General features: G+C 32.1%; 4 protein-coding genes across 4 annotated transcripts; 2 read left to right on the top strand and 2 right to left on the bottom strand.

Annotated features, from left to right (window-relative positions):
* Window positions 1-1,405: 1,405 nt before the first annotated feature.
* HELRODRAFT_180974 (hypothetical protein) lies at window positions 1,406-3,709 on the bottom strand (the record flags this gene model as incomplete). Its single annotated transcript, XM_009030250.1, has 2 exons — window positions 1,406-3,056; window positions 3,309-3,709. 2 exons carry the CDS (start codon window positions 3,707-3,709, stop codon window positions 1,406-1,408), a joined length of 2,052 nt encoding a protein of 683 aa, XP_009028498.1.
* A 1,275-nt stretch (window positions 3,710-4,984) lies between these two features.
* On the bottom strand, window positions 4,985-7,129 carry HELRODRAFT_180975 (hypothetical protein; the record flags this gene model as incomplete). Its single annotated transcript, XM_009030251.1, has 2 exons — window positions 4,985-5,948; window positions 6,627-7,129. 2 exons carry the CDS (start codon window positions 7,127-7,129, stop codon window positions 4,985-4,987), a joined length of 1,467 nt encoding a protein of 488 aa, XP_009028499.1.
* A 5,082-nt stretch (window positions 7,130-12,211) lies between these two features.
* HELRODRAFT_180976 (hypothetical protein) lies at window positions 12,212-13,782 on the top strand (the record flags this gene model as incomplete). Its single annotated transcript, XM_009030252.1, has 4 exons — window positions 12,212-12,347; window positions 12,439-12,604; window positions 12,771-13,012; window positions 13,511-13,782. The coding sequence occupies 4 exons, from the start codon at window positions 12,212-12,214 to the stop codon at window positions 13,780-13,782; spliced, it is 816 nt and encodes a 271-aa protein (XP_009028500.1).
* A 2,267-nt stretch (window positions 13,783-16,049) lies between these two features.
* Window positions 16,050-17,665, top strand: HELRODRAFT_180977 (hypothetical protein; the record flags this gene model as incomplete). The annotated part of the gene is made up of 2 exons (XM_009030253.1): window positions 16,050-16,295; window positions 17,423-17,665. 2 exons carry the CDS (start codon window positions 16,050-16,052, stop codon window positions 17,663-17,665), a joined length of 489 nt encoding a protein of 162 aa, XP_009028501.1.
* Between the last annotated feature and the right edge of the window lie 4,983 nt (window positions 17,666-22,648).

The following is a 22,648-nucleotide window of genomic DNA, read 5'->3' on the forward strand; positions in this document are numbered from 1 at the left end:
TCGGCTTAATGACATATGTTCATCGAGTGCTGCGACTGTGTAAAATTGCTACTATTACTATCCTTGCAACTTCCAGGATGTCGTTGATCGATACATTACTTACATTGCTAAGTTTCGTTCTTATCGTGTTTCTAAGAATTTTTTGACGCAAAAAACTTCACTACTACGAACAAATGTTACTATCATTGTTTAAACGAACATGCCAGAGAGTATTGGTACTAAAACATTTGATGTGGTGGAAACTGTTCAATGTCATGTCACCACTGGTGGGATCCTTGAAGAAGTCTTAAAGGTCCATCAATTCAAATGCTAACAGCAAAAAAGGAGACAAAACTAAATAAAGAAGGCATCGATAGAAACACAAACACATAAAAATAACCTAAAAATTATAAGAGAGAGAGAGAGAGGGAGAGAGAGAGAGGAGAGAGATGACAAAGAAAAGAAAGCAAGCGGAGATCTAATGCAAGTGAGATCCTTTAGTGAGTTGGGATGCATTAATTCAGTTTGCTTCATGAAATATGCATCATTCTGTCATCATTAGCATGTTTGTTTCCAAGTTTGCATGTTTGTTTATATTTGTATGTTTGTGCAGATCTGTATGGCAACATTTGCATTACACTACATCTCTTGTAAAAAGTATGTAAACATGACGATTCATCTCACAGGTGCTCACAAACATGAAAACTAGATATATCTAAAAAAATTACATTTTCACTTACCGAAATTGGCTTTTAAAAATGTAATTACATGGAAGTTTGAATAAAAACAATGAGAACGAATAGCTTACGTCACGTGTAGGTAGCTACTAATAAAATAGTTCTTGAAAAAACCGGCAGATCTTATCTTATATATTACAGAGAAATTAATATCATATTCAGCTTCAACATGTTATCACTGTAGTCATCACTACAATCAACATTATAGCCAACAAACAGAGGCAGAGTAACACTTTACTTAAGCGCATTTCAACAGAACGACGAAAAGAAGTAAGCGAACAGACGCAGACGGGGGAAGGAGATGAAACAAAGGACGACAAAACAATACATCTCAATTGATGTCACGTGGCGAGCAACGTTTATTAAGTTAGTATCGCGTCTAAACGACACTCACTCCCGCTAATAATTACATTTATGGACAGCCGAATTTATAAATTGTTTATTTGTATACGACCTTTTGAACGTGTGGGTGCCTATGCGTCCCTATTGTGCATTTTCAGTCATCAATATGAAAAACACATTGCGATTTAGAAATTCGATTTAAAAATGTAATAAAATTTTAATTTTAAGGAATACAAAAATTGTTAACCAACTAAAACGGTGTAACGAAAGCTATCATCATCGTCATCATAAACTTAACATAAACATGAACCAAAAAGAAAAAAGAATGGATGACAACCAAAAATCTGTCAATCTTCATTGTCAACGTACAAAGCAGCGCCAGCATCATTCTCACTAACAAAACTGACATTGCCATCGGAATCACCATCATCAATATCACCATCTTTTTTTCTCTCAGGACGACTGCCATCATCACCATACTGGGCGTATTCTTCTTCGAATAATAAGTCGGTGATGTTGGAAAGATTCAGCACAAATAGGAATCGTTTCCATAATGTCATCTCATATGCTTCCATGTATAAATCGATCTCCGTATTTTGCTCGATCCACTTTTTGAAATTCTCTTCCTCTCTGTTTACCTCGCTGTCATCTCTGCCATTTACATTTATATCGTCAAATAGTGTCTCGGTGGCAGTTGAATTCGTGTCGCTATTGTTGACATCATTTTCGTCAACATCCCTTGTTGTCATAAAAGACCCGACATCAAAAAAGGTAGGCAGTATGTTGTATACAAATGTCACGTGCGATTCAAAACTGACATCATCAGGTGGGTTGACCACCTTATCATCCAGTGGAAATTCGTCATTCGCCCTCATCAATCTTAATAATAAAAATGACCTCATTAGAGCCGCAGATTCTGAGAAGTTGTGGTGAACAAACGTCTGCAGGAGGTGAGCATCAAAGAGGGTCAGCCACTGAGCGGCAGTAGCTCTAACTACGTACTTCGATTTAAATTTAAATATTTTACTGAAACGTCGAAGCAATATGGAAGTCTTAAACATGTGCTCGTGAGTTTTTTTCATTTCCATGTTTAAGTCTCCAAAGATGGAGTAGAAAACTGTAGGAAAATAAAACAATGCTACCTGATCCTTTTCCATACTATTAAGAATGTGACTGTTATTTTTGTCATCATTAGTAGAAGAAATATTGTTTCTCTCATTATTGTGCAGCGCATCATGCTCAAACTTTTCAAAAAAAGTTGATAAGTTATAGTAACGAGCCGAAGTCACATATTCATCTAGTGCTAGGTTCATGATGTATTTAGTTTTGTACATATTCAAATAAAGACAATAAGTGAGAGCTATATCAATGCCAATGATGTAACTATTCTCCATAATCAGACTATCCCTATTTTGATCATATTTTACTGGAAACGACCATTCAATAATTGTTAACAATCCAAGATGTTGATAGTATTTGAACAAATAATTAAGCTTTAATTTATTATTTGAATTATCTTTAAATTTTTTAGATCGTTTATTTTCATCCTGAGTTCTAAGTTTAAAAATGAAAAACCTTTGAACCCCCAAATGCCTGTTAAGCTCAATCCATTCAATAAAAAATTGGAATGGAATTTCTGAAACAACTCTTGTTGGTGAACAGATGGTAAAATCTACAGTGGAATTTTGAGGTACGTGTTTAGTGGAGGAAATAAATAGATCATCAGTTTCTTCTCTGTGTTTGCCTTTGAAGGTTAAGTTACGCTTACTTAAATGTTGTTCAAACATGCTCTTTTGATGTTCTTGATTGTGTTTAGGATAGTGATGATGCAGAGAATTAGTTTTGAAGTAATCAAGTCTATGTTGGTAGAGGTCTGAATGATAGACTAATAAATAGAAGTTTGGTTCGTCACATTCTGCGTTAATTAGAGTAACGTAGGCTGGTTTCATGAATTTGTGATGCAAGGCAATGGTGCAAGTGTACAGCATTTCATAGTATCTGGTTGAAATTGTTACAAAGTTATTCACATTGTCCAAGTTCATCAATGAGTTATTTCAATAATTTTATTGAGCTTTGCAGCAGCAAAATGCAGAATTCAAAATACTAGACAACAAAAATTTCTTACAAATTTGTTTAAACTTTAAATTTAATAAGAAAATTTTAATTTTGTTACAGGAAAATGTTTGATGTATGCAATGAAAAGGTTTGCAAAAATTGTTACTAATAAATAAAAACATAAGTAGAGCATACTTCGATCTGACGAGAGTCTCATTAGTGACTGAGCCCACACTTAGAACAGCAATTTGAACGTTTGAATTTTCATCCCACACCCTGCAGTATTTGACCTGCGCATCATAATTAGAGGCCTCGGTGATACCTAATATCCTAATTGAGGGGTTTTCATTTCTGATGTCTAGGAAGGCACTGAAAACGTACGTTACTTCTCTTGACGTTTTATTTCCTACTCTGTGCCAATGCAGTTTTTCAAAATTAGTTTCATTAATTTTTGTTCCGGTTGAATCCGGGATGGAGAATCTGCATTGTTCATCGTTGTTTTGCGATGGACGTTTATCCTTTTCAAGATTGGTTTCGGAAGAGGGCCATAACAAAATAAAAATTAATTTAGTCACATCAGCAAACATCCACAACATTTCCTGCTTAAAATTCCACAGTTTGAAATTTTTTTCAATTCAAATAAGTAAACAGTCAGGCTACTGTTAAAATACCAAAGATATTGAATATCTCAATAATTCGAAATTTGAAAATATCAAATATAAAATGGAAACAAGCAAAATTGAGCAAAACTAAAAAAATATTGAATTATTAAATATTTCACTTATTATACTTGTTATTTAAGTGTTTATAAAGCATTTTTTAAAATATAGTTTCTCAAAGGCGATCTAGAAAATCCAGAAAAACATATTCCAAAATAAAAAAGTTAAAGGTTAATTACACTCTTTCGAAGCGTAAACAAAAACAGCGTACGTGAATATGCACTAAACAATGCATCACAGACAATATATGCGATAGGCGGGCATTCTTTTTTTCATTTTCGAAGCCGGTCACAGCGTCAAAGAATCAGGCTACTTTAAACACTCGGCCACTGTGCCGCCCTAATACCAAGCGGACTACAAAAATAACCAAATTTATTAAGTGTCAGATGTAGTTGCTGCCTGTACATCAAGTTGATTGCTTTTTTGAATGACCGATGTCTGATTTTGACATATTCAGGTCATGAAGCCTTATCGATGACTGAACCAGAAAATTTTTAGTAGACACAAAAGGAAATTGATATTGATATTAAAATCATTGTTAGGTTCTGTATCAATTTCTTTCATCCGGAACAACTTTGATAGGGAGAGAGACAAAGTTTGACGAGCGAACTAAAAATTAAAAATGGTTGGTAACCTTTTTCTTGGCTTATCACATAATTTTGTTTATAAAAATTGATTTAGCAATATAAATTGGCTGAATTTTCAAAAAAATACAACAAAATGATAGTTGACTGTTGATAGCGAGGAAAGCCATGACTCTCAGCCACCCAGTCCCGTCATTGCCTATCGTTTTCAGATGCTCAATGACAGCAGAAGCGCTACATTTTGAAAGACCAACATTCCTTCAGTTACTTACATCTATTTAATTTGTACACACGTAGAAAATGTTCACTAGAGCAGATGATATTAATTACACGATCATCGTGTTGTTATCTGTTTCAATGTATTCGGTAGGATATGTTATTTATGTAAGCTGCGTTATAAGAAATATTCTTTACAATTTGTTCTCCAATGCATTATCTTTATTGCTTGGTAAAAACTGGAGAATAAACGCAAAATTATAAGAAAACAACAAATCATTTATTTGTATTTATTGTTTTTAAATCAAGACTACAGTTTATTAAATAAAAATACATTTTTTTAATATTTAAGTTATGTCACTTGAGTGAGCATTTTTTGAAGTCTGCTTGCCAGCTCAATAGAAAAAGTTTGCATTCTTAGCTCGGCTACCATGGGATGAATCCACTCTTCGTGTTCGTGGTAGTGGAAGACTAGAGCCACATCGGGTTCTAGTTTTATGACTCTGTTCTGCCGAATGTTCTTAAGTTGGGGACCGTGCACTCCAATTAAGTCCATGACTTCTGAGCTGGCCATCCACTTTGAACGACTGCCGTGTCTGAAAATTAAATCTTCCCTCTTGGTTGAGCAGTTGGTGAACAAGTTATTGGTGTTGTTGCATTGTTGAACTCTGAAAAATGTGTTTCTTATGCTCATTATTACAGGTGGTACGTTAGATATGTTAACATTTTTGTCCTTGAAAACATCGGTGAATAATTGATAGAACGTTCGATCCTTTGTTGGTACTATAAATTCATCGAGATCAATGTTCACGACAAAGTGGGAAGTGAGGCGACTCCTCATCAGACAATCGTTCAGAGCAGTCAGTTGGCCGTAGTAGTGAACGTCAGAGGCCCCCGTCCTCTCGTCGACCTTGACGGGCAGCTTCCACTGAATGATGGTAGCCAAGTTCTCATTCACGTAGTAGTTCAGTACTTTCTCAACTTTGGAACCGGTTGAAAAGTTGTAGAAGAAGAAATACTCAACACCGAACATTCGGTTGAGTTCTATCCACTCAAGCATACGTTCATATTTATCGTAGTGCTGATTCAACGGAGAGACACAAATACTGAAATTGACCTTCGGAGATTTGTGCCACCAAAGTTGCTGCTGATTGTGTGGTTCTAGCGTCGAAATTTGTTTCTGTTGATTGTCAATGGCAACCACATCTACGACATGGTTTGGTTGTTTGCATTTATTTTCAATTAAACTTACGTACCTCGGTTCTTTGAGTTGACTGATTCTGCTCGATAGACAGGTGATCCTATATTCCCTGAAACTAAAAATTTTTTAACAGGTAAAATTTTCTTCAACAAGTGAGTGTCACTTGAAATTTGTAATAACTTGAAATTCATTTATTTGAAAGCAGTTTCAACAACTTGAACAAGCAATTAATTAAATTATTTGTGCAACAATACTGATATATTGATAGCCAACTTTAACCCAGTTTATGAATTTCCCGCCTTACAACACTACTTAAATTAATTTAAGATTAATTTATAAATTAATTTTTTAACGTTAATTACTGTACTTTAACGGTCTCTGTTTAGTAAATGTCTTCAAATAATTCAATAATGAAAAAAATCAATGAATCAAATTTTCATAACATCAAACGACATCATTTGGTAAAAAGCATCAAACAACAATCCTAATATCTACCCATCGTTACCACAAATTCAAAAGTACATCCCAAGTTAGTTGGAGGAAGTAGATCTAAAAACAAATTTTAGTTGGCATATGGAGTTATCAACTTTAATAAACTCAAAGAGTAAGAGAAGAAAAAACGGAAAAATTTTTAAAAATTCAGTAAAGTTTGAAGAAGTTATTAAACCATCGAAAAGAGAAATGGATCCTAAAGAGTGTAACTCTTAACATTGTCATCGTCATAGTCGTCAACATCATCGTCGTCGTAGTCATCATTATCTTCGACATCATCATCGTTGTCATTTTAACTAACAGATTGTTAAAGCTGTTCTTATTCATTTCAGCGAATGCTCTGACCACGTGATGCTCCTCATCTGCATCCCACAACAGACAAAAAGGAACCAAGAGGGCAGTCGTGTTGCTGATAACATACATTATGACGTCACCATTGTTTTTGCCTGCCAGGTAGTACGCGCTGAATGAATAAATTCTATATTTGGGGAGGGTGATTGATATCCACGTGGAATTGTGAGCATGTTGTTGAACGGGTGAAGGAAATTTAATGAGGCACAATTTTTCAAACCTATTAACACTTTTCTCGCGGTTGTTGTTGTTGTTGTTATCGTGGTTATTGCCAACATCGACGATACTGCTACTTTCCTTGTAAGCTAACAACGATACGTCATGTGTTTGTTCGTTGACGTTCATAAGTTTGATGAGCAGCATGAGGAAGGAGGCGAAAAGAATTGTGATTAACAGTCGGTGAATGCTTCTCGTCAACGATGATTTGCTACAGTTGCGTGATAAGATCATCATTGCTTTTATTTAATCGAAATCGGTGTTGTTGTTGATGTTTTCAATGTTGTTGATGTCGTTGATGTCAATTGAGGTTGTTGTTGTTGTTGACATTACATTTATCCAAAGAGTGTCATGTCATCTATCAGTGGCGTATTTAAGGGCTATGAGCAGAACTGCAGCAACAAAATTGAAATAGTGTTACTTTTTGGCATCTCGTCAAATTCAAAATTTTTGAAATTTTTATCTTCCCCAGTCAATTTTGTTTAAATCCGCTCCTGGTTGTTCCACACATTAGCCTTTGTGCATTTATTTATTATTATTTGCAAGCTCAAGCTTATTTGGCAGAATTTTATGATAATTAAAATAACATTATTATTTAACATATTTTTATTAATTTTTTATTTGATAAGAACGATTAGTAAATAATTAATTATATCAAGCCTCTAATCTAGTTAGTTGTACCGTCACAAGAATTAAAAAATTTATAACTACCAAATTCCTGTGACCTCTTACAGAAGGTTGTGATAAACATTACCATCCGGCAATAAAGTTGATAATAGAAATCTGCTTTTGGCCAGCCACCAATTCGATTAGTGAGTAAAATAAAGTTCACATTTCTTTTAAACCGGCACTTGAAACGAAAACTGCACACGAGCGATACTTACATTAACATTTATATCATGTATCTACAATATGCTATAAGAAAAACTGCACGGCACAGTTACATTACCAACACATAAATGTGATTACGTTATTACATTAAAGGTTAAAGGTTACTCTCTCTCTTTTGCGTTAGCTTCAGAGGTTTCAACGACAAACACACACAGGGTTTATGAATACGCGTGCAAACCACGCATCATACACATTGCATTAACAATGTGTAAACATTGATTCTGGGTAAACCATGTTATAATGAACGCATTGCATTTGTCAGCAGATTTGAGCAAATAAATTATTTTTGAAATAATTTTAAAAAAATGACCTCAAAAACGTTTTAAAACGAAACTGCCAACATTTCACAACTGTATAATGATAAATACGCAGCGCAAACAAAATTTTAACACAACGATAAAGGCTGTATGACATTTTGACACAATTATTTTTTCACAGATTTTCTTCGAAGTATTTTGAGAAGTAATTTTCATTTCATTTAATCAATCAAAACAAATTTAAATACGAATGAAAGTATGAAATGAGGAAATGACATTGAAGCCCAAAGTAATATTTTAATCAATTAATTAATTAACTACTTAATTAATTATTTATTTACTTATTTGCTTTTAAAATTATTATTTTATTTTACGTTGTGCACAGTATCCCTTTTTACTCACTTTTTGCAACTGTTAGATTCTTATTTTTAAAAAATTAATAAATAAAAAATGATGTTATTAAGCTAATGATTCTCATAATGTGCGTGAACTTTACAGGATGATTATTATTACGTTAAACAAAGGCGAAGACGAAACGTCCCTGTGCCTTCTCAAAACTAAGACAATTTTAAAACAATAAATTAAATAAACCTAAATGGCGCTCTCTTCAACCAGAAAATTTTCAAGTACGTTCTGGAGTGAATGAAGTCATTTAGTTGCTCTGATTTGGTTGTCACACGATAGATACTAAGAGTTAGCGTTGCCTCATCTGGACAGGGTAAAGAAGTTTTTCCAAATATCATTTTTATCATCATATGCCTTCACAGGTCTGTTTAAATTGATCTTTTTTCTTAATATTTATTTTATTTATTACGCACCTGACCAGAGGACCACACTGGCCACATGCCCGGTCAGAAAAAAAACGAACAGACAATTACAATTAAACAAAATGGCAGAAAATGAAAAAGAGATCAATACTAAATAAGTGTCATATCGTAATCACGAAATTAAAAAACATAAAATAACGATAACAACGTTGCATTGTCAGCCTGACGATCGATCAATCAATTGATCAATCAATTGATCAATCAATCAATCAATCAATTGATCAATCAATCGACAATTGACGAAACAATCTCCTCAGGCAATGAGTTCCATATTCGAACAATTTTGCTACCAAAAAAGTATCTGGATGTGTTGCTGTCGGAGTTAGATTCACGTAGTCTTTTCTGTAAGGATGTCCACGGGTTGATTGGTAGGACAAGGGAAAAAACAGATCATTCAAATCAATGCCGATAACGTTGTTTAATATTTTGAACACAAAACACAAGTCCGAAATTAGTCTACGATGTTCTAACGTTTGTAATCCCACTAAGCACAGGCGAGTTGTGTACTGGAGATGACGAACTGAAGGAATGAACTTTGTGAATCTCCTTTGCACACTTTCTATCATTGTCAGTTGGTCTTTGTAGTGAGGATTCCAGACGGACGAGCAATACTCCAATAATAGTCGAACTTTGGTGAGAATTTCTTTATCTCTTGAAGTAAAACATTTGGTGATCAGGTATGCACGAGTAGCCGCTCTATGAGTGATGTCATTGACGTATCGACCAAAATTGAAACGATTGCTGATTATTACACCAAAATCTTTAAATTGGTTAACAGGATTCAAGATGTATTAACAGATGAAGGATGTAATGAACATTGAAAGCATTTGTTAGAAGAGAGTGGAAGTTGCCATTGTTTACTCCAAGCGACAATGTTGCTGATGACCTGTTGCAAGTGAACTGAGTAAGAAGAACGGAAGAACAATTTTACGTCATCCGCAAAAAGCAGCATGGAAACAGGATCCTCACGAAACGAGACGAATTGAATTTTGGAAGCACAAAATGACCATTGTTAGAGAAACTCAGTCAACTCTGAAGCACTACAAGTAAGAATTTTGCAAGAATTTTCTCTCATTTTTTTGTTATGCAAGGCGTGATTGACCTAAATTGAAAGGCAAAACGTTTGCTCGATGTTTCGCACGTTTTATTCTCTATATTAAAATGCGTTGAAAAATAATTTTTAGTAACACAAGTTAGTTATTTTTTATTTTCATTTAAAAGTTAATAATAAATTTTGATATCTGGTTCTTTCAGTATCAAAAATGTATCGATCTTTAATCAAATTTAAATATTAGAAAATAGGGGCAGTGCATACAAAATGCGCAAGTAAAATTGTCGAGCAAAGTTCTAGTTAGGCATACAGTTATATTAATGCATGTTCATAATCGCTTTCTTTACATTATAGAGCGTTTAAAATAAAACAAAACATCGAAAAAAATATTAATATTATTAGTACAAAAACTGCATTTAGTTCGAACAACTTTTGGTTATCTACGTGTTTTATAGTTTAAATAAAAGTGTCATTATCTTGCTTCACAAAGGTATGAATGTTCAATTTAGTGTACCTTACAAAAGGCCGATAGTTAAATAGGCCCATCAAACTCGCAGAGAACACAGAGAGGATATGAACAGGGTTGGTTATCCCAGCAGAACATGCCATCCACGATGCTCTGCACACAGAAATCTGTCAAGTCTGTCGGAGAATTCGGTTCGCCAACACACCAAACATTTACTTCGTTCATCATCTTGTAAACAGCTTCCGTTCAGTTCAAGTTCATTTTTGTAAATAAATTCAAGTCATAACTTGATAGGTTTCATAATTTTAAAGTTTTAAAAATTGTTTAGTTGGAGTTTGGAAACATTGGAACTAATTAATGGCTTTAATATGAGACATTTCCAGCGGCGTGCTTGCAGTGTGATGCGCTGAATCAAAATTTATACTTCGGCACCCAAGAGAAACATTTTCTTAATTGAGCATTTTTGATAACAAGAATTCATTAAAAGTCAGCTATCTAAACTTTTATGTTAATGCCTCAAAACTCGTGCTTGTTATTTTTTAAGATTTTTACACTTGAGCCTGGTCACTCCCTTTCAATAGTCGTAGTCATTATTTTTCATTTATTTTTAAAAATTTGTTTACCTGATAAAAAATTCAAAAATATATTGACATATAGAATAAACTAATAATTTTATAATGTGATAATGCGACTCTTGTAAAAAAGTTTATTTTAAATGTCAACATTCAAATATATACAAATAAAAATTTGTTGCAAAAATGGGACCCAAAGTCTCTTAAAATTACGGGCCATAGGCATTTGTCGGTTGGTTGGTCAAGTTGGCCCTGATTGCTGAAAAGGAATAACTATGGTAATATTACATATTAAAAAATTTAGAGAGAGTGGCCCATTATCAACAGTCAACAACCATTTTGTTGCAATTTTTTTAATTTAGTCGACACAGTCAACTTAATGTACTTTTTATATATTAAAACGAAGTTTTTATGCAAAAAGCACCTCTTTAAATAGAAAAATTGACAGAAAATAATGCTATAAACAGAATAAAGATAGCCAACTGCTCAGGCCACATCGACATAAATTTCCAGTTTCTACGCCTTCTTGTTGAAGTTGTGATATATTACCTTGAAACGCTAATTCATATTTTACATTCTTTTAAAAACTTTTTTATACGTATTGTCATCGGCTTATCGATTTTCAAGAGAAAAATAAACCTATTGAATCAAGATATTTTAAAAACTTTCAAACTTGAAAGAATTCTTTTTGACTTTTTTATTTTCCCAAAAATACAGAATTGATAATATAAGAAAATGATAATAATTAAATGATAACAAAACATCTCAGACAAGAAAAACAATTGATTCAGCTGCAAAAATTTTTCTTTCAAAATGTCATTACTTACATCTACCGACAGGGGCAATACAATACATCTGTCTTCTCAGATCAATTGTGCATGATGTTTGTCTCAGCGTCAAATTAATCTAAACAATATGAAAAACATTTGTAGGTACATAATAAACAAACAGTTGAATAATTATTATTTATATAGTATACATATGTATAATATATATATATATATATATATATATTATATATATATATATTATATATATACATGTACATATAAAATATACCGAATACTGTATTCAAATTCATAACATACTGTATAAAATATAATCTTCAACCAACATATATATAATAAACATATAATATGCACTTATTTGCTTGTGTTCGAAAGCTCATCAAAAACAAATTAATGCACTTTTTTTTTACATGAAACAAAGATAGATAAAATATAGAAATTTGAGTTTTAATGATATTTTTCTGAAAATGACTCCAACTTTTCGTTTTAACTCCATTTGTTTGATGGCTGGTATCACTTTCATGTCTCCCCAGTTTATGAATCATCCAGTTGTTTCAAAACACTTCCTCGCTCTGACCATGCTCCTGGTACCGATCGTGGCAGGTAACTTTGCGGATATGTTGATGTTGAATAATTTTATTTTATTCATATTTGATCGTCCGGTTTGATTTAAAAATCTGCTCGTAAAAAATAGCACAACATACAAAATGTCCAAACTCTGATTGGTTGAATTACGGTCAATCATGTTACTACATTTCGAAAACTAACGCCGGCCATTTCTTCGAGGCTCTCCAGTTGTGCAGGTCGATGAAGAGTCAGCTGCTCAGCATTGAGTCAAACGACGAATTCAACTTCTTGCTGTTTGTATAATTCCACACATTCGTCAATTTGATAACGTAACATTTTTGTCATTTTGGGCTTTTACTATCTTTGTTACCATTTTATTGTATACTTATTGTAATAAAATTTTCTGCTATTAATAATATAATCATGCAAACCAAATAAATTAATAATTTTGTAACTCAGTCCTTTCTTAGATCCATTGAAAAATTACTGGATTGGATTGTACCGATCACTTTGTATTTTGTCTGAAGTTAACAATAGTTACTGGCTCGATGGGAGTGGTATGAACTACTTGAAGAATGTCTTCGACGGGGCCAATGAGAACACCTGCTGCACGAGATTGGCGCCGAGATTCAATTTGTGGGATCGAAACTGTTTGGCTGCTATCTATCCGTACATCTGCAAGCTGCCACTAACTATAAAACGTAAGCCTCAAAGGTCGTGTTGAAAATTAGTTATCACTTTACCTACTTACGCACTGAAAAAGATTAACACCACATTCGAATGGTTTATATCAAAAGATATTTGGTCAAAAATTTTATGAAAGAACGTTCAAAACATCCGAAGCTTAACTGTATCATATGATTGGTTCCCGATCGTATGAAAAAAACGTCTGCCACACGTGCATCAGTAATCTTTGCTTTTCTAATTTGAAAGATCGTTACTTGTCGGCCTCATCAACAGCGTGTTTTTGCCAATTAATTGTATTTTGAATAGGATTTGCATGGATTTTATTCGGAAGTCGAAAGTTCGGTGATGATATTATGACGTCATCTGTAATCGATAGGAACCTTAATTATAAAGTTTATGGGGGCCTTAAATCAATCCATTTGGAAAAATTCCTGTTTAATAAATATAAAATTTATATTTTGATTTACAAATTTGAATAAAATTATTTCAACAACATTTAAATTTAATTTAAGCCATCCAAGTGGCACTACAGAAGAGGTTCACAAAACGTACATCCAACTCATCCGTACAAAGCATTGATGTAGAAGACGTAGTCAACAATAAATGGTGCTCGCCGTCGTTCTGTGCGATCATCTGTTTGAAGAACTGGATGTGCGCTGCATTCAACCTGGTGCCATTGCACAGGGCCGGCTGTAGTTGCCAACTCAAAGGATCGGAAAGCTGGATGACGTTTCAGGAGGTGCAACAAAATGGTGCAAGCCATTGGGGGGTGGTTAACATATAACCTGAAGCTGTTGTAACAGAAATCTAAATATAAATGTATATATATATATATATAAGAAAAATATTTAGGAATGATTGCATTAAAAACTTCACCCACACACACGCACACTACTTAAAAACAATGATTTGAAAAAGATAATACGGCAGGACCTAGAGAGGCACAACACATGAGAGACGTAAAAAGAGAATTAATTTAAAAAAAAATATGAAGACAACAGACAGATAGATTCTATGACTAAATTGTTCCATCTGCGTTGAACAGTTTGCGGGGACAATATGTTAATGATGTCATATTTTTCATTCAGAACCTTTTAATGATATCTGATTCATAAACATTGATTATTTTTTTGTACACTATACTCAAAAATATAAATAACAAAAGAATGAATGAATGAATTAATGAATGAATTAATGGATGGATGGATGGATGAATGAATGAATGAATGAATTAATGGATGGATGGATGGGTGGATGGATGGATGGATGAATGAATGAATGAAAGATTTATGATAAACCCTAAGAATAGTATTTAGAGATATATATTATAGTTTTGACATAATAATTTATTTAGTACGAATAACATTTTTTATTTCATTATCAATATTTGTAACTGATGAAATGAATTTTGTTTTTTCTCAAAAATTAATTTTAGTAGGTCAACGTGTTCATGGGATAAAATTGAATTATTATTGATACTTATTAAGTCGTCCGGATGATTCGATTGTATTGTGTTAGTAGTGGACATCTTCATAATAACCAGAAGGGTCATAAAACATATAATTGTTTGAACTTCACCGCCTCGATGAACATTTAAAAATTACTTTTTATTTATTTTTTGCTTCTTTTCATGTTGAAAATTTTTTTTAAATTGATATCCTTTTTTGTAGAAATATTCACCATGTGTTTACTTTGTAATTTATTTTTCAAAGCAGTGTAAAATCAGCTTAAAAAATTTTGTGTTCGTGTTTTGGAATAACGAAATATTTCTGTGAATAGATCTGATTTCAAGAGTTCAACTTTAATTTTTTTGAATATTCTAAAATTTTAAAATGATAAAATTTATTTTTTTACAAATTCATTATTTGTTAAATCTCTTCCCATTACTTATAATATATTAAAAAATGATTTTGATCAGACAAGGCAAATTTGAAACAACAATTCCGTCATAATTTTCGTTTGAAAAACTTTGTGTAACTCTTAAAAGTATTTTCAATTTAATTCTCATAGATAAGTTTTAAAATATAATATATAACGATAGAAACCGGGAGCATTGCAATTTTAAACGTTCTTACATATAAACATAACGAGACTACAAAATCATTGGCAGTTGGCACTGTATTTGGGCTCTGTGTGTATTATTTCGCCATTTTTGACATGAGCGTTGTTGGGCCTGATAAACATTTGAAAATGAATACATTATTATTAACTATTTCTATATAGTTATGGATATTGCATATATTAATAAATAAAAACGCAAAGCAAAATTACAAAACTTCTCATCATTTTCAGATTTTTGGAGTGAAAATTTAAATCTTCTGAATCTAAAACAGTCAAATATTTTTTTAAATTTGTAACTTTATTAATTAGTCTGTAAAAAATAAATCATACAGTAAATCATACACACAAACGCTCACAGTCTTTCTCTCTCTCTCCCTCTCTCTCTTTCTCTCTCTCACACACACACACACAACACACTCATAACAGAGAATCAAAATAAATATATGCATAAAAAACAAATTTTTTAATATTCGACACAGCAGGCTTTCACAAGCAAATTCAAGATTGCAACCTGTTTGGATCAATTTTTTATTTTTAAACTTCGTTCACCTTTAACAATTTCTGTATTTCTGTTTGTTTCCAGCCTCATCTCTGAAATTGTTTCCGTTTTACGATCATTTATTTAAAATATTCAGTGCTCAAGAAATAATCATAAACTTATTTTATATCAATATACTTTACAAGCTTTTTTACAATCCGTGTTGAAACTAGTATAAATATGATCGACATGAAAAATTTTATTAACAAACAAATCGACAAATCTAAACATTTCTCAATTTCAAATATTAAAAAGTTTTATTTTGTGATGATGTTGACAGCCTGTCAAGTATTTTATTTAAGGGGAAGGATTTGGATGTTTTAAACCACTTGGTGACATATCACTCACTGACAAACGACAGAAAGTTCGAATTATTAAAAACCGTCCAAGACTACTTTTACGGTTCCCTTAAGAAAAATAATTCTTCATTGAAAGCAATCAACATTAATGAAATGGAAGACGGAGTTCATTACGTTGGAAACATCAAACACATTGATTCTTTCTTCTTATCACTGGCTGATGCGGGAATGTACTACCTCCCTTTTTTAAGTTACAAGTTCAAGTACCACGGATGTCAGATATGTTTGGAAGAGTTTAGGCACCTTTCGTTTGTGTGTCAATTGAATTGTCAGCACGTCTTTCATTACCATTGTTTGGGAACGTGGATGAAGGAGAAAAAGAAATGCAGAAGAGATGTGGTACAATTCATGAAATCGAATAGATGCTGTAATCGTAAAATCACGGAGGACGGGACTGTAGATGTGCAAATTTTTGTCTCAACTTCACCGTTTCGATCATCATTTGAAAATTAATATTTTTTTGTTTTTATGGTGAAGTTTTTTCTAAAGAAATATCATTCTTTCATTTGTCTATTATATGCCTTTAACAAACTTTCAAACTGAAAATTGAATATTAATCGTGATAAGTGAATATCAATATAAAATATAGATATAATTAACAAAAATGTATAAACATTGTATTCAAATTCGATTTGTTAAAGGAGAATAGTACATTGAATACTGTCTGAATTCAGAGTTACATAATTTCTATAGCACAGAACTTTCATAAGAGATTTAATAGGAGCGGTTTGTAGTCACCTATGTTACAAATGCATAATTAACGAGAAAAAATCTGATAGTTTGTAAAAATAATAATTAAACTTTTATTAGTATATAATTTCTTCAAAATTTTATTAAAATGAAAAAAGTTACACTTGAATTTTTGAGAATTATGATTGATATTTTATTTGTTGTTCCTTGTCAGTCAAAACCTTCTCGGCTTGCATTAAAGCATGTAGCATGTTATTCTAGATTTTTTATTACTTTATTAAGATTTACAATACATTTTTATAAATTTCAAAGTTGCGTTCTTTTATTGGCGTGATAAATTTTATAAGTTTACAGTATTTTTAATTTGTAGAAATTTGAACAGCGCCAATACAATGAAATTTAATATTTTTCTTAGTTGTATAATGCTTAGTTGGATAGCTAAACTTATGAAACAAAGTTTCAATCCAGTAATATTATGGAAAATGACGACCACATTAACATTTGTTTGGAAGTGGTTAGAACCGTGAACACGTAAATACATCAGATCTACTTTACTGTATATCGTAAAAACCAAGAACAAACAAATTTGTAAATAAAGTAGAAACTTTGTATTTTGAGAAGAATATTCAAGGGTAATTGTGTTTAAGGTTTTAATCGAGCTGACTGATGATGGTTTTGACTTTAGCGTGGATATCGACCACTCAGATGAATTACATAAGATGTTGCCATTCAAAGGAAATTATATATTACCTCATTTTAAACATAAATTTGTGCAGAACAAATGTCCGATTTGCTTAGAAATTTTTAAAGAGATCTTTTTTGTGCCAAACCAGATGCGATCACGTCTTTCATGCGCCAATATTTGGTTCAAGATCAAATATAAATGTCCATGTTGTGGAGGAGACATAGCCCACCTTATGAAGTCAAATTACTGCCATCAATCAAGCTTCGCTCAAAATGGAACTGTGGAATTGAAGATTGAACTGGAAACCAATTATGATATTGCACAAACGGAATGATTCGGCTACGGATATATCAATTCCTGTTCATGTATATTTGTAACAAACTAAAATAAAATTTGTAACAAACGTTATGGTTTGTGTTCATGTGTTGATTAATTTACTTGTTTTTGCGTTCATGTTGGTACACATTTGTGCAAAGAGATTAATACAGCTATGGTTCATTCCTTCATCTATTCAAAATAAACAATTACATTTGTATATATTACGGCCTGTCTGGTATAAATATGGCTAGACTGCAGTCAATTTAAAATTTGGTTGAAAGGTTGGTTTTATTAAAGGAGATGCCCTTAATTATTTAACTGTCAGAGTTATTCCTAAAACAATGCCACTACTGAATTATAAATTGCGCTCTGACAATTTAGGTTTACTGTTTGTACCTGACACTAACCTGGCCTTCGGTCAAAGGAGTTTCTCCGCAATGGGTCCTGCTGTCTAGAATGGTTTCGTAATTTTGCGTTGTCTGTTATTCAATTTTGTAGAAGACCTAAACAACAACTTTTTGTCCAAGCTTACCCGTACTAACGTTTTTTTTTCTCCATTTAATAAAAGTGCTACGCAATGCACTGCAATAATCGTTGGCATTAGCGCTAAATTTTCCTATTTAGTACCTACTGCTTATGTATAAATATTAATTGAACAATATACGTTGGCAAGATTTCAAAGAATTGCAATAAAATGGTTGTTCACTGGTCCCTCCCCGGCCTCCATAAAACTGTCACTGCGAAAAATAATAACAACAAAATATAACACGACATGACGCGCATGACATAATTTATATAACATAACATGACATAGCATAACGAAATGTAATATAACTAGATATAACATAAATAAAATCTCGATACTTTTCTTGAACAAAACTAAGTGTAGGATGTTAAAAATCTTTCAACAATAAGAACAACAAACAACTAAAACACAAATGAATATTCAAAATAAGTAGATATGCATTAGTATAATACTTGAACAATAAAAAAATCCAATAAAGTATTAAATGTTTAAATGATTGAATTGAAATTATTTGAACACATACATAAACACATACACATACACTCGCAATACCACACACTCACACTTAATGAGAAAGAGAGAAAAAGAGAGAGTGAGAGTGTGTGTGTGTTAACAAATGGTGACAATTAATTATGCAGTTTAAAATTGTATAAAAGAACCGGAGTCGTCGCCAATACATTACCGACGCTTTCAGAATTATTTAACAATTTGCCACAATTTTCTTCAGATTTTCATTTTAAAGGTAGTTTTCAATTGCTTCATGACTGCACAGTATTTAAATTCAATTTATTTTTGTATTTGAATGGTAAATTTTTATTAAAAGTTCTACAGATGGCTGAAGTCAAAATAATTTTTTTTACTGTTGCTCTCTACTTTGCTAACTTCGTTTTGTGGTTCAAAAGTAGAGAACCACATTAGACCAACAAACACTTTTGTGTTTTCGTCAATTCGTCCTCCAAACGTGGATGATGAAAAACTTCGCACCACTCCCTGTGTAACAATTCGTCCCACAATAGCATTTGATAACTGACGCTTTTACACGATCCGTCCAACAATGCGTAAATGATGAAAAACTTCGTCCGTCGAATGCAGACGAAGGGCAATTGTATATTTGAGGCTTATATTATTATTTAATAATTATATTAAAATTTTAATTTTAAGGAATATTGTCGTGTGGACTCCAATTTTTTTTGAAAAAATTTTATTTGCATTGTACCTGCATCCACATTGTTGTTCAAAATTTTTTTACTTAAATTTTTTGGTTTTACTAAAAATAAATGTTTAGCATGTAAACAAACTATTTTTCAATTTCAAAATAAAAAGTTAATGACTAAATGTTAAAGGTCACATACACTTAACCAAGGTTTAGAGGAGTGAACAAAAGAGAAATAGCGTACAGCCGTTATACGTGAAGATATATATATATATATATATATATTCAAACAAATATATATATTTATATATATATATATTTCTCTGTGTGTGTGTGAAAAAATATAAAATATATATAATTAATATATATTATTTATATATTAATATATTAAATGTATTATATATATATATATATATATATATATATATATATATATATATATATATGTATGCAATTATTGATAAAAATCACATGTTCGAAAAGTTAAATTGGAAGTTAACTAACGCCGAACATATGTGATTTTCATCAATAAATTCATTTTATGGCAGAGACAGTCTTATTCCAATATATATATATATATATATATATATATATATATATATATAGAGAGAGAGAGAGAGAGAGAGAGAGAGAGAGAGAGAGAGAGCGAGAGAGAGAGAGAAAGAGAGTATTGTATTAATTCTACCGACTTGTTGGCATTAATCAATTTAAATTTTGTCTTTTCAATTTTCCTTACAACAGTTATCTGGAGATTGTTCAATAAGGAAAATTCTGGTTAGGAAAAGACAAACTTTAAATTGATCACTGCCAACAATTTGGTAAAATTAATACAATACTGTATAAAATGTGCTCTCCTATATATATATATATATATATATATATATATATATATATATATATATAGAATACATATTTTCTATTTGTGGTCCCACTGTGTGGAACAGTTTGTCATCTTATTTAAGAAATCTTGATTTAAGATTACTTTCGTTTAAAAAAATTGTTTAAATCTTATCTTTTCACATTATAGAAATTTATTATATTTTTTTGGGTTTTGTTATGTTTTTGTGGCTTTTATGCAATATGTACATTATTTCGGTTTCGATGTTTGATTCTCTTTTTAATGCGGCTGGTTGATGTTATTTATCTATTTATTTTGGTGAATGCTTCTAACTGGTCTATTTAATTTATTCTATTATTTGGAGAATGATTATTAGTATGAATGCATTTATATAGAGAACAGCTTATTCGAAGGTGAAGCTGCTGGGATTCAATTTATTTATCAGGTTCAATTCTTGTTAGTGATTTTGGTTCCTCTGGATTTACTGATTTATTGCTGTTATTTTATGATCGTGAATTCAATAAAAATGTGATGGCGCCTTTGAGATATTTAATTTAATTAGCGCTTTATAAATTTTCTAATAATATATATATTATATATACATATTACTTGGCCGGATTTAAAATTCAAAAACCGGCCGGGGTCGGAGCCGGATTTTAGTTACCATCTTACATACGTTAGTACTCATATATACGGTTATCTACATGTTGAACATCAAAAAATAACACCGAGCAAATAGTTAATTAATTAATTGTTTGCATACTTTGCGAATCTGCATAATCATAAGTTCAGCAAACCAATTACACTGAACAACAGCTGATTGTTCTAATTATTAACTGTTGCCATTTCTCCGAATAAATTTGTTTAACATTCTTGGCGGTATTATGATAACGAAACAATTTATGGGCAGTTAGTTCACAGCGAAGATGTTTCTCCTCTTTTCTCCATCGGCTGCCCAAATAAGGAATGCCTTGCTGGTTGGTCCAAAAAATGTTGGCACCTTGAAGTGGGGACATCATCAAGAAACTTTTATAAACCACGTGTTCAACCACTCCTTCAAAAAACTAACATAATCCTAGTGTTTTGGAATTAATTTAGATTAGATAATGCACTATAAATAATTCATGAATACATTGCAATGCTGCATAATATTGTTACGTGTTATTGTTTCGCTTTACGTGGATTCTTGATTCCTGAACAGACTCATTTTAGATGGACTTTATCAGAGAGAAAACAGTACTGACAACCACTTGTGTGTATTGCTGTGATCAATCACTCGTTTATTCAATCGATAAACTCGTTAGAATACAGCACAATAACTAATCGACAGGTAAATCACGGAACACAACTATTCGTCAGTAGTTAAGTTTCTCTTGTTCGACTAATTAAATTGAGTACAATACAATACAAGACAAGACATTGCGATGCAATACATTACGATACAATACTTTTATTCGATCCTGAAACAGAAAAATTATTCACGTTCGCCAACAGCAGTGAATTGTGTTTGTCGGTAACCTCAATAATAATTGATGCATATTTTTAATACACTGAACTTGTGAATCGCAGAGGACGAAATTCAAAATTTTCAACCAATTGAGCTAACCCACTTCACCGACCACTTTTGAAAATTTTCAAGTGAAAAATTTTAGGTTTGGGTTAAAATTAACGTTCTTTTATTTTCACGTGAATATTGCAATCACATTCTGAACATGCCACGAAAAATGAAAGTATGGTCTACCGAATTTTTAATACCAGTAGCCCACACTTTAATTTTTCAAATAAATTGTAAACAAAGAATAATTAAAAAAGTTTAGAAATCAGTTTTTCCCGTATTTCATGTGAAATTAATTTGCCCAATAGTAAGCAAGAGGGTAATCTACAACAGGGCTTAATTGATTCACATCCAAGTACCTACCTACCTACACCTGAATGTCATTTCTACACGTTGTTTCAGTTTTGAGTCTGATGCTTATAATTTTATTACCATCACAGTCACCACGGCATAGCTACTACTAACACCTTAATAGCATTGCAGTCGATAGCAACCTTGCATATAATTAAGTTAAAAGTTACCTTTCATGTTCAGTGCAAATGCTTACGAGAGGAAAATGAAATAGAAAAAATACAAAAAGAGATAACAATTGCAGACCCACGTACGGATGTCAATGAGTGGTGCACTGTGCACTTGAGGTGTCTAATGTTCATCTTGGTAGTTGCTACTTCAACAAATCAGACGCACTCGCGCATACAAGACACGTACACTTAAATACACAGCGATAACAACACACACATACTTGAACAAAATTCAAGCACGCACTCACCAATGCATCAAACCATTCACATGAGCTCATTCTCATCCATTTCACCAGCAAGATTTGTTACTATATAGCAGTTTATTGGCTCTCAACAGATATTTCCCGCTTTCAACGTTCCTGAGTTGAAGAAAAATTTCGCGAGAGTTGAAGTTGGTGAGGCGGGC

This window comes from Helobdella robusta (assembly GCF_000326865.2).
Source record: "Helobdella robusta unplaced genomic scaffold HELROscaffold_66, whole genome shotgun sequence".
NCBI classification, from domain to species: Eukaryota; Metazoa; Annelida; class Clitellata; order Rhynchobdellida; family Glossiphoniidae; genus Helobdella; species Helobdella robusta.